This window comes from Aulostomus chinensis, chromosome 15 (assembly GCF_037954235.1).
Source record: "Aulostomus chinensis isolate RoL2024-O1b breed Wild chromosome 15, RoL_Achi_v1.0, whole genome shotgun sequence".
Lineage (NCBI taxonomy): Eukaryota > Metazoa > Chordata > Actinopteri > Syngnathiformes > Aulostomidae > Aulostomus > Aulostomus chinensis.
In genome coordinates, this window is record NC_141334.1 from 12710583 (window position 1) to 12722829 (window position 12247).

At 45.9% G+C, this 12247-nt stretch overlaps 3 protein-coding genes across 5 annotated transcripts; 2 read left to right on the plus strand and 1 right to left on the minus strand.

The window, feature by feature from the left end:
* Positions 1-71: 71 nt before the first annotated feature.
* Positions 72-5065, minus strand: ccdc61 (coiled-coil domain containing 61). Of its 3 annotated transcripts, none has more exons than XM_086226857.1 (13): positions 4818-5065; positions 3704-3863; positions 3535-3617; positions 2579-2739; positions 2346-2498; positions 2054-2261; positions 1874-1974; positions 1539-1759; positions 1009-1087; positions 739-936; positions 625-658; positions 482-548; positions 72-410 (listed from the first exon to the last, which is right to left on the minus strand). In XM_086226857.1, exons 2-13 carry the CDS (start codon positions 3849-3851, stop codon positions 310-312), a joined length of 1554 nt encoding a protein of 517 aa, XP_086082983.1. In that variant the 5' UTR covers positions 3852-3863; positions 4818-5065; the 3' UTR covers positions 72-309. The 3 variants fall into 3 exon arrangements, with proteins under 3 accessions (XP_086082983.1, XP_086082985.1, XP_086082984.1); XM_086226859.1 differs by having other exon boundaries at positions 1539-1756; positions 1892-1974; positions 4818-5064; XM_086226858.1 differs by having other exon boundaries at positions 74-410; positions 1892-1974; positions 4818-5063.
* On the plus strand, positions 4245-8550 carry itpkca (inositol-trisphosphate 3-kinase Ca). The gene is made up of 7 exons (XM_086226860.1): positions 4245-4377; positions 5847-5946; positions 6041-6254; positions 7054-7258; positions 7366-7467; positions 7550-7621; positions 7721-8550. Exons 1-7 carry the CDS (start codon positions 4354-4356, stop codon positions 7925-7927), a joined length of 924 nt encoding a protein of 307 aa, XP_086082986.1. The 5' UTR covers positions 4245-4353; the 3' UTR covers positions 7928-8550.
* A 1941-nt stretch (positions 8551-10491) lies between these two features.
* On the plus strand, positions 10492-11929 carry kcnk12l (potassium channel, subfamily K, member 12 like). The gene is made up of 2 exons (XM_086226767.1): positions 10492-10843; positions 10941-11929. The coding sequence occupies exons 1-2, from the start codon at positions 10492-10494 to the stop codon at positions 11927-11929; spliced, it is 1341 nt and encodes a 446-aa protein (XP_086082893.1).
* The last annotated feature ends 318 nt before the right edge of the window (positions 11930-12247 follow it).

A 12247-nucleotide genomic window follows, 5' to 3' on the forward strand; every position in this document is an offset into this window, starting at 1 on the left:
GGCAGAGAGCTCGCCGCACGTGGAGTTTAATCACCAATGACATCACTCCTACTTTAACATCCAACCCCCCCCCCCCCTAAAAAAAAAACAAAACTGTGCAGCCAAACTTGATATCCATGCGGTGCAAAAAGAATCCACATTTCAACAATACTCTCTTTTTTTTAAGTTAATAAAAATTATTTTCAGTTCAGAAAAAGTAGTCCGGTGACTTTCACAGTGATGGCTTTTAGTTTCCTCGAGGAGGAGTTTTTAAGTGTCTCTTGGGGAATGTTGGTTGTCCTAGCTGCAGTTGTGAGGTGTGTCCTGAGGTCAGTGTCCTGTGTCCAGGTCCCTCATGTATTCCTGCAGAGCCTGCAGCCGGGCATCGATCTCTGACAGCTCAGCACCAGTGTCTACAGAGCTCTCTGGACCTTTGGGATGTAACAATGGCATTAGATGCTGTGTGGTGACACACACACACAAAAAAGGAAAGGCTCACTACCTTTGTCTTTCATCCTGTGCGTGGGCGTGCTGCACATCTGCTTCCTGCTCATGAGGCCTCCTCTTGGCTGAGCACAAATCACATCATTAATACGATCACACACACACATGCAGAAATAGAACCCTTACTAAACGGATACTCACCACACTTGGACCGTTGAACGTCTGTTTTCTTCCCCTGTGAAGACACACGCACACACACATTAACAATAAGCAGCTGAATGTTAGCACGTGTTAGCAAACATCCCCAACCCTCACCTAAGCAGAGTTTTAGCCATTTCCTCCATGTCCACTAAGGAGCTTTCCGAAGAGTTCCTGCTGCCTCGACGCTCCACCGACACACTCCTGCCTCTGCTGCCGGAGCGGCTCACCTGAGGGTGGGCCTCCCTGGAGCGTGATCGCCCTCTCTCAGGGACGATGGGCGATGTCAGCATGTCTCGTCGCACCTTCCTCTGTCTGACACAAGACACACGGTGACAGATCCATGCACTACTGATGTGCTGTCAGAGGCTTTCGAGGTGAACTAACTTTTTAAGTTCGGACTCTCTCAGTCTGCGTTGTCTGTCCTGGATGTAGGCGGTTGGGTCAAAGCGTGGTACCCGCGACCCTGGAAGATCAATATTGGAGAGATGAAACATCATTTATTTATTTTCAATTCTGCATATTAGAAAAGATGATTTGAACCATTAAAAGTGATGTCCAGCAGCAGCTAAAAACAAGAGGCTGTTAGCAGCTCTGCTAATCTGCCACATCTTTAGTGTCTGAAATTATAATTACGCCGACACAACAGTTCACATTTGGACAGGTTTCATTCCTCCATTATCCTGTAAAATGCACCACTGTGGAGCTCAGTAGATTTAAAGAAGAGCAGCAACAGCAGGCTGAGAGGATTTTTATATTTTGATCCAGCATTATTTTGATCTCTCCTGCTTGAAATAAGCTTAGGGCATCTCTAGTTTTCGATAACTTCAAAGTAAGATTAGTCTTTATCTGTAAAATATTCTTTATCAGAAATTATTTTGCAGAACTAATCCAGATCAAGCCTCATACATCAGTACCAGTGGGGGAGGGCGAGGGCCTTTGTATGCAAGAGCGCGGTCCAGAAGAGTCCGCTCTCCGTCCCCTTCCCTCAGATCTCGGCCCTCTGTCTTCTATCCGTTCTCTGGATCCTGAACGAGCCCTGATGAGCCCATACCCTGGCCTCCTCTCGCGGGAGACGGAGCGATAGATTTCCCCGTCAATTCGAGAGCTGATGTGGCTGGAAACAGGGGTCACTCTGCTGCGGATACACATAACACAGCGATCGCTTGGTAGGTAAATACCAGCTCACGTGTCAAATATTTTTTGCACAATGTGAGTGAATGAAAGAAGGGGAAAGAAAAGATCATAATACATGCTGAGATTGTCTAACCCTCTCCGCAGTAATGCCAGTTCACTGGTGAGAGTCTTGACACGACCTCGGAGGGCACACTCTGACGCCCTCAGCTCCTCCAACTAGACAAACCACAAAAGGAATGTTAAACCAGTGGCGTGATACAAGACACCGGTGTCTGTTAAAGCAGCAGAGCTCCACCTGCTCCACTAGGAGGCGCTGCTCTTGGCATCTCTTGCTGGCTGAGCGTTGACTTTTGGCTCTCTCCTTGACAAGCTGCTCCTCCAGTGTCCTCACCACATCTCTGACCCTCCAGTCCTCTCGCCCAGTTGTGGAACTGCCTCCGCTGAGCTGCAATCGCTCCAGAACCTTGGTAATGGCCTCTTTCTCCTCTTTCACTAGAGACAGTCTTGGAAAAAAAAACATCTGTAAAGAAAGAAAGTTCTACATCATTTCATTTAAGTCAAGGCGATGGACACTGAGTGCAACTCACTCAGCTCGTAGCCGGTGTATCTCCAGTTCTGCAGATTTGTTAACTCCATGAGAGGTGAGAGCGCTGAGCTCAGCCCTCAGGGCTCGGATCTCCTTCTGCAAGGCCGCCGGGTCAGGTTTACCCATGTAGGGCAGGGGCAGGGGGTAGTGTATCCTACAGTATAAATCAAGACTCTTATCAGCACTGACAATACCACAACACAAAGAAGAAAGATCTCGGCCGGAGACACGAACCTGTCAAACTCCACGGTGTAGATGAGGATCAGATATCTCTTGGCGGTGAGAGCAGACGACTGCTGGTTGCCGCGAGGACGACTAACCACTCCAGCTTTCCTGTTCCGTAGCAGTTCCAGGTCGGCATAGGTCAAGAGGTCAAGTGTAACCGAGTCACTCGTCTGCAGAAGAGAAAACATCAGAATCTAACTTCCCATGAAGTTCAAGAGGCATAATACTGACCTTTATCTTCATTTTTCTTCCTATAAATGCAAGAAATGTCTGACTGTCTGTGACAAAATGATCCAAACAACTGTTCATCTGATCCACTTCAAATTCTGAGTTCATGCTGGTGCCTCAAGGAAGTGCAGTGAAGCCTGAGATGATCAGGATTCTACTAGGACAAATTTGATGCTCTGTGACATTATCTGGTTCTCCAAGATTTAAGTCAGGAATCTGATATCACAGTCAGAGAGGTTTTGTGACATCACATAACCCACGGCCCCACCAAGCCACATCTCCCTGAGATCCATGCATTCACTCACAGTAAACTACATCTTGTCTTTCTGCAATTCTGACTGTGTACTTTTGTATGTTCTATTTCAGCCAATGGACACAGGAAGTCACGCAAAGCGTGTGTGTGAGTGTGTATGCGCGTGCGTGCGTGTCCAGTGTTTTTATTTACATGCATGTCCAGTTAAGACCAATTCTTGAATGTGCCCAAAATTCCTTCCCCACCTCCTTTTGACCTCTGTTCATGTACTCTGGTAAAAAAGATACAAGGAAGGAGGGAACAAGACAGCTCGGGATTACAGTAGATTTTTCGCTCAAGTGGAGCGTTGCACTCGAATGAACGAGTCGCTGCCTCGGCTCACACAGCCCGGAGCCAACCCGTGTCTGTTCACATCTCTCCACTGACTCTGTGAGCATCTGAAGCTCCTTTCCTGTTTTTTACATGAGCGCATCTCCAGAAATACCTTTCTAACAGCTGACTCCAACATGCTACAGAAAATGGGAAACTGCTTGAAGTTGCCAGTTTTGCGGGTGAGATCTTCGATGTCTGGGGGAAAGAAAAAAATAAATCAATGAAAGATTAATAGGACTTTTTGTACATATTTATATAATAAATTTCTTTTTACTACTTACATGCTGGATCAAATTCTCCCTTCCACTGATCTGCTGTCATTGAATCAGAGATTTCAACTATCAGCAGGCCTCTTTCCACCTCTATCTTCACAGCAAACTCAACCCCACGAAAAACAATATCCTCCATCACCTCAGAGCCCTCCTCCATCCCTCCTGCTCTCTGAAGGAGAAACAAATTACATGAAAAACATGACGATTCGGCCTTGATAGGGAAAGATGGAAGTCAGTTACTTTAATTATTTACACAGAATCAAAAAGCTTTTGTAAAATAAAACAAAATCCTGTGTACCAGATGTGAATATTTTCTAGTTTAACAAACTGAGGAAAAACAAGCAGTTTTGGGATGTTTGCCTTCCTCACAGATTATAGTCTGAATCCTGACTCAGTTGAATGAATAATCTGCAGATAAGCTGTTCATGGACAATGGATGTCCTGGTTATCTTACATATAGCTTCAATTTTTTTAAAGCGGTCTCAAAGGTCAAGGGTCGTTTATATCTCCATCCTTAGCGCTCACTCGATCTTGTTAAACCAAAATACACCACTGAGGGCGGTAGTGAGCCACCTGAGGCTATTTAAAATGATGTAATTTTTATTGAGAAAAGTTGGAAGTTGACGGGTCATATCACATGTATCGACTGTTCCGTGCAAATGTCATGGGTCATGTTTTATGAGGTAAGTTTAAAATTATTGTGCCCTTTTTTCTTGTAATAACGCGATCAGATTTGATGTGGACTTTTTACTTTTACTGACAGTGACATGAAATCAGTGTTACCCTCATTTTTCACCGTAACTTTTCACGCTTAAAAATAAAAAAAGACAGTGGTCGTAATGTTAGTTTAGTTCGTTAACGACCGCCAACACAATTACGTTTGATTTTTCGGCTCTTAAAGCTGACAAACGCATATTTCTGCCATGAACATCATAAGGTCAGCTAGCGAGAGTTATCATCGTCGCTGTAGCTGGTGGCCGCTCATCATCGCTAGCTAGGGCTAGCTAGCATGGGCGGTGTTGGTCATTACTGCTCGCAGCCAGATAACAAAGTTACCAGCAAGTGAACCACATTCCGTCGTTACGTGTGTGAATACATGCCGAACCAAGTGGGTTAACGTTACCTTTGGTAGCAGCGATTATCCCTAATGAGGTTAGATGTCAACACATAGCTACTCGTTGGAAAAGCATCGCAGTGAGTCAGCCGGGCTAAGTCAGTTAGCCGCTTGATGGGTTGCAAACTCTCACCGGTCCAAAACAAACTATGAGCCAGCAACACCGTGGAGAGTGAGTGAGGCGGTTAAACAACCGGGAACCGTTAAATTCTTCTTCTTCTTCAGTTCGCTCTCGGCTGCCTTCTCCTTCTGCTTCATTTTGACGAAGGCTCAACGCGTGTCGAGTGTGATGCTGCCCCCAACGGGTGAAGATTAGATACTACATACTTGCGGTTGGCAAAGACAGATATCAGAAGCGCAAAAACTGCGTGAAATGTTTTGGCGTAAAGCATATATTATCACCCAGTTCTGAGTTACACCCTTTTAGTGGACTTTGTTCCTACTCATTCACAAAAAGGTTTATCTTAATTTTTGTAATGTAGACTGTGGTGCAGTGGTTCTTGTTGGTGGTTTTTGTCAATTTTTTGCTCCATAAATTGTCAATATTTCACATCAGGATGCAGGCCCAAAGCTCTTCTCTCTAAAATCTGAATTCCGACTGTTTTCTACCAATCAGTGAATCTGTTCAAATAACATTTTCAACACAAAGGTCAGTCCGTCAGTGTTTTGTAGAGCGGCAGATTCAGGCTGCAGTTGTCAGTAGAAAACAAGTCTGTCCTGTAAATGTTTGATAACTGTTCACACCTGTTGCGTAAGTTCACAGCAAACTCTGTCCTCTCTGTTGTCACGCCGTCTCAATGAGGGCCTGTTTCCATGGAGACATTGTTCACCCATAAGGAAAAAAGTCTGAAGTCTGAGGTTGACTGCCTGTAGAGATGCAGACAGACGCAGGCAGCTCAAGACTGTTTAGAGGAGTGTGCTGTGTGAGCTGAAGGAGTGTTTAGAGGAGTGTGCTGTGTGAGCTGAAGGAGTGTTTAGAGGAGTGTGTTTGTGTGAGCTGAAGAATGACCCTCTGAGGATTTTGGTGTGCTTATGCAGAACTCCGCATGGAAGAAACACAAAAGCAGCGGGACTTTACATCATCTTCCTATGACCCCAAAGAAACCTCAGCAGTGGCTGCAAGTGGTCGGGCATGAAGGTTTGTTTGTCTTCCTCGCTCACATTTTCCTTCACAAATGCGTGGGTGGTTTTTCTTTCTCTTCCTCAAGTCCCCCTTTTCCTTGTTTCAACAGGCAGCTTTCACGTCGGGGAGTTTGGCTTGCTGCTGAAGAGGTTCTGTGAGGGGGAGCAACAGTGCTACCTGAGACTGATGGAGGACACTCTGAGGCCATTTGTTCCAGCCTACCACGGTGTGGTGCAGCGGGACGAGCAGGATTACAACATGATGGATAACCTGCTCACCCACTTCAACACACCCTCCGTCATGGACTGCAAGATGGGCAGCCGGTACGTCTCAACAGGGCAACTGAATCAATTATCCTTCATGCAAATCTGAAGGAGGCCAGATCATTAGCATGAACATCAACATATCAGTGAAGAATACTCGTCTAGTTTTAGCAACAAAAGCGGCAGAAAATGATAAAGAATTAAGGAGCTCTGGAAAGAGGGTAGAGAGCTTGTTTTACAGAGGGGACAGAAATATTTGAAGTCCCCAGGATTTAACTTGTTCCCTCAGTTTAGTGATTTGAAGCCATGACATATAACTTGTTCCCTCAATTTAGTTTTTTAGAGGCCACGAGATATAACTTTCCCCCTCAGTTTAGTTTGTGTTCCTACATTTTTGTTATTTTAGATTCTTTTTTTCTTTTGACCAAATTATGTTTTGTAGCCTGGCATAACTCTGTGTGTGTGTGTGTGTGTGTGTGTGTGTGTGTGTGTGTGTGTGTGTGTGTGTGTGTGTGTGTGTGTGTGTGTGTGTGTGTGTGTGTGTGTGTGTGTGTGTGTGTGTGTGTGTGTGTGTTTTTCTCTGTGCCCACAAATTAATTAATTTCCCCCTTAAGGGCTGCTCCGGGGCTCAAAAAAAAAGGACCAGTAACACGCATTGAATAGTTGCAGATGCTAAAATGCAGAATTTGATTTAGTAGCTGCTTCACTTTCTGGAAAAAACATGACTATTTATGTGCAAAAAAAATTATCTGGTCATATGTGAATGCATAATTTTCTCTTTGAAGCACAGCTTTTTCAAGGTGATAATAGTAATTCGGTAAAACGTACATTTGAGTGTTAGTACGGTCTTTACTGACAGCACGTACCTGGAAGAGGAGCTGGTGATGGGTCACGGACGTCCCCAGCCTCGGAAGGACATGTACGATAAGATGGTGGCTGTGGACCCTGAGGCCCCAACGGACCAGGAACGAGCCCAGCAGGCAGTGCTGAAACCCAGGTACATGCAGTGGCGGGAGACCCTTAGCTCTACCACAAACCTGGGGTTCCGTATCGAAGGATTCAAGGTAAGCTCTGGCGTCGCTTTGATTTTGAAGGAAAATAAAACCTGTTTCATTATTATAGAATCAGCCAGACGGGATTTTTCCTTATAATGTGTACATTTCCTGAACAGAAGGCAAACGAAGAATGTCACACAAACTTCAAAAGGACCAAAAGTAGGGAACAAGTAATAGAAGCGCTTCAAAACTTTGTGGAGTCCAACACACATATTATTGTAAGTACATCCCTCAACTAACTCTGGTTTATTTGAAGATTTCTTCTTCTTCTCTTGTTAAGTTGTGTATCTTTCCCTTCAGTGGGGCTACCTGAGACGGCTAAGACAGTTGCGGCAGGTGTTGGAGATGTCCAACTTCTTCAGAACTCACGAGGTTAGGTGTTTTTTTTGGGGGGGGGGGGTATTTTTGGTGGCAGGCAGGCTGGTGATGATGTACATGTCGAGCGCCTTGCTGACACCTGTGTCCCTGCAGGTGGTGGGAAGCTCCCTGCTGTTTGTGCATGACTGGACAGGCCAAACGGGAATCTGGATGATTGACTTTGGAAAGACGGTGGCTTTGCCGTCAAATGTCACCTTGGACCACCGCACTCCCTGGGTGGAGGGAAACCGAGAGGACGGTTACCTGTGGGGTCTGGACAACCTCATTGACATCCTGGTCAACATGCTGCCTCTCACCTGAAGACGCAACAGTGGATGTTTGGAAATGGACTCGATCCTCCATTCACCGCTCAGGGTGAATTTCAAGTGGAGTGTTTCCAAAATGGTTGTGAATCGTGGAAATTAGATCATAAATGAAGTATAAGGGTGCAAATTTCAAGAAGACAGTAGCAACAAACACTGCAAAAATGAACTGACAGTTGCTATTTCCAGATGTGTTTTGATGGTGAATCAGATCCGCAGCTCTGCTCCAGTGCCGATGATGAGACTGACGCTCGCCAGCACGTCACTGACATTGTCTTTTTTCCTCCTCCAAGTGTCAAATCCAATCTCAGTTTCCAGCCTCGTGCAGCAGGAGACAGAACAAGCAATACTCTCTTGAAACAACCTGGTCATTTCTTCAGGAAACACAGTGTTTGCAATTATGAGCTACAGATATCGACGTCCCCTCCGGCTTCAGCTGATCATTTGTTCACACGTCACAGTGTGTCATTAAAATGGTGCTAAAAAGACGACGCCAAAAAGACGACTGTTAGGGTTTTTTTTGCGTGTTTCTTGTTTTCAGTGCGTGTTTGTAAAACTATGGACGAATGAAAATAGTCTGTATCACCATTCATTAAACTGACCACATTCATATAGTGCTTCTCTACCTTATCAAAGTGCTTTACGATGTCACCTCTCAACCATTCTACACAGCCAATGGACCGTTCAACCCGTGCTGGGCATTAAATGTCTCTGGAGGGCGTTTTAGCGGCAGCCAGGCATCAGATCACTCACAACTAGCATTTGAGGTAAAAATACTCTTTAGGATCCCAAACTGCAAATAGTTCTTTTTCTCATCCAATCATTAAATTATCATGAGTCCACTGTGAGGAAACTGCTATAGATACACGATAGTGAAACCACCACTTCCTGTATTTATTTATTCTTTTCATTCTATGTTTAGGTTCATATCTGCCTCGATACTTGAGTAGAGAAAGAAGCTGCTTATAAACTGACTTTAGCTGTTTCAGTTGGCCATTTATAATAGTTTTTTTATTCAAATAACCCCAATGAATCTTAAAAAAAAAAATGAAAAGGTCATAGTTATTTTTTTCTAGGCCATTTACTAATATGGAGCCTATTTTGTGTTTTTTGTTTTGGTGATTTTCAGTACCGTGTTAAAAAGTCGTCAGTGCAGGGGCTGCAAACCAGAACAGACCAGAATCACAGAGATCATTACATGACTCAAACTCTTTAGTTGGACGCATGATACATGAGTGACCACTGAGATGAAGGCAGATGAGCTGCCTCTCCTCTACACCTGCCTTCTGAGGTCTGTCAGCCCTCAGACAGCAGGCGGAGGGAGCCCCTGCCCTTACCTGTGACACCGGACAAGATTAAAGCCACAGACAGATGGACCAAGTGATGGCCGAGTTGCACAAAACCTCCCACACAGTCTGCAGCAACAACAAAAAGCTCTTAGAGAGGCTGGAAAATGGACAGTGCTCCTAGCTGGAGGAGCTTGCTCAAGGGCATCTGAGCGAAGATGGAATCTGCTTCACACAGCTGTTGAACTAAGCGAGCTTCTAGTCACATGAGCCTTCTCTAATAAACACTAGCTTCATCAGAGGATCCTGAGAGCACCAATCACATAAAACAAATGCGTTCAGCAAAAGTTCAAATGAGGAGGAATAGTGCTTTTACAATGGAGAGGTGGTAGCACCAATCACAGTGCGCTCTCAGACGGATGGGGAGGGCAGGGACGATGATGTCAGCGTGTGACAGATGAAACATCAGACAGCCACTCAGTTTGAAAAAAAAAATCTCAAGGGGGTTCCTCGCGCTGGTCATTGTTGAGCAGATGCAGAGAAGCAGCGTTGAGGGACGGACTGCTGTCAACCACTCCAGGTACTGTGTGATGTTTTACTCCGAGCTTTGATTATAAATCTGTGGATGAATTCACATAACAAGTAACTGATTTAATCCTTTTTCAAATGAATTAATAGCCGATACCAATCATGACTTGATTGACAACAGGTGTGTTTTTTGCTTTTTAAAATGATCTGCGGCGTGGCTCAGAGGTAGAGCCGCCGCCTGGCAACTTAAAGGTTGCTTGTTCAATCCTCTCTTCCCCCCAGTAACCACATCTTGAGCAAGATACTGAACCCCTAATTGCATCTGATGAGTAGGTTGGTTCCTTGCATGGCAGCTCCACCATCAGTGTGTGTGTGTGTGTGTGAAGGAGATGACACTGTAAAGTGAGCGAGTGCTGCCAAGATAGAAGGTGCTCTTATAAAAATGAGTCTATTTACCAAATGACAAAATGCATTTTTTCAGGTAAAAATAACCAATACAGTTTAAGAAATGTGGTCAAATACGTCAATACAGACTGAGAGATTGTCTGTTTGTCTTCTTGTAGTCTCTTTTTCCTCAAAGATGACAGCAGCCCTCAGTTGCCTCCTTTTTCACACCTAGAGTCAAATGTCTCACCAAGCAAGTTTCATATAGTCAGTGCATGTATGTTGTGATACATGTAACATACAGAGAGTGTGTGACTGGGCAGCCCTGGTGGAGGCGGTGCATGTCGGTGCATCTGCTGTGGTCATGGCTCAGAGGAGGGTTGCTGGGGGCTGCTGCTGCTGCTGCCCCAGAGCGCCCATGAATGAAGACAACGCTCGTTTCTGCCTGCTGGCTGGGCTCATTCTTCTCTACTTACTGTGCGGGGCGGCCATCTTCTCGGCTTTGGAACATCCCTTTGAGCTCCGAGCCCGCCGCCTCTGGAAGCAGCAGCTGGACAACTTCACCCAGAGATACAGGGTCAACCTGGGGGCGCTGCACACTCTACTGCGGCAGTATGAGGAGGCAAATGGAGCTGGGATCCGAGTGGACACACTGAGACCCCGCTGGGACTTCTCTGGAGCGTTCTACTTTGTGGGCACGGTGGTCTCCACTATTGGTAAGTCATGCAACTTCTAAGAGTTACTGATTCAGAAGCTTCTAAACATTCCTAGCACCAAATATCAACCTTGACCTTTGTACCTCCCCCTCTCTAGGCTTTGGGATGACCACACCAGCGACCATTGCTGGAAAAATATTCTTAATATTCTACGGCCTCATTGGCTGCGCAGCCACCATCCTCTTCTTTAACCTCTTCCTGGAGAGGATCATCACCATGTTAGCGTACATCATGCGCTGGTGTCATGAGCGCCGGCTGAAGTGTGCTGGAGTGAGGGTCATGTCGAGCAGGCAGGAGCAGTCCGGGGAGGAGGAGGACAGCCTGGAAGGTTGGAAGCCTTCTGTCTATTACGTGATGCTGATCCTGGGAGTGGCATCGGTTGTGATTGCGTGCAGTGCTTCTACTCTGTACAGCTCCATGGAGAACTGGAGCTATGTGGACTCCCTCTACTTCTGCTTTGTGGCCTTCAGCACCATTGGCTTTGGGGACCTGGTAAGCAGTCAGAGGCAGCACTATGAGTCTCAGGAGGCCTACCGGCTCGGGAACTGCCTCTTCATCTTAATGGGAGTATGTTGCATCTACTCACTTTTTAATGTCATTTCTATTATTATCAAGCAAACTCTCAACTGGATCCTGGGAAAGCTGGTGTGTCCAGGGCAGCGCCAGCTCTGCTCCTGCTCTATATCTGGCTGCTGGTGGCCCTGCTGCTCCTGCCTTAGAAAGAAAAATCACACACATAGGAAAAAACGTTTAAAGCGTAACGCCGTGCTGCCCATGTCGTCACACTGTCCAGCAGGAAGACACCGCTATGCAGACGGCTCTGTGGAGACTGTGTGTGACAGTGAGACAGATGCCGGTGCAGTGGCTGATGTGTGTGTGGGCCGGCGACTGTCAGGAGAGATGATCTCTGTCAACGAGTTCATGGTGTCTAATAAGGTGTCACTGGCGCTGCTGCAGAAACAGTTGAGCGAAACAGCTCATCAGGGGCCTCGACAGAGCCATGGCCACCAAAATGGATTCTCTGGAGGTGTGGGGGCCTTGGCCATCATGAATAACCGCCTACAGGAAACCAGTGTGGATAGATAGCACCACAAGTTGGTATTCTCACATGCTAGGCCTTGGCCCCTTTGTTCCAAAAACAAATTGTGAGAATAGAGTAATTCCTCTATGATTAGCATCTGCTTGCGGCCTCTCTGATCGAGAGGAAATCTGTGCGTCGAATAGAAATGTGGACTCTTCGTGGCAAGTAATTGGTCTGTGAAGCGAAAGAGTGCAAGAAGATGAATGCAATTTAAAGAATTCAATATCACTGTGAAGAGGGGTCTGATGTCCTGAAGTGATTGGCTCATACAGGAGCAATCAGAGGAAAGAAGCAGTGAAGGACCACTCAGGGGGGACTGCTGA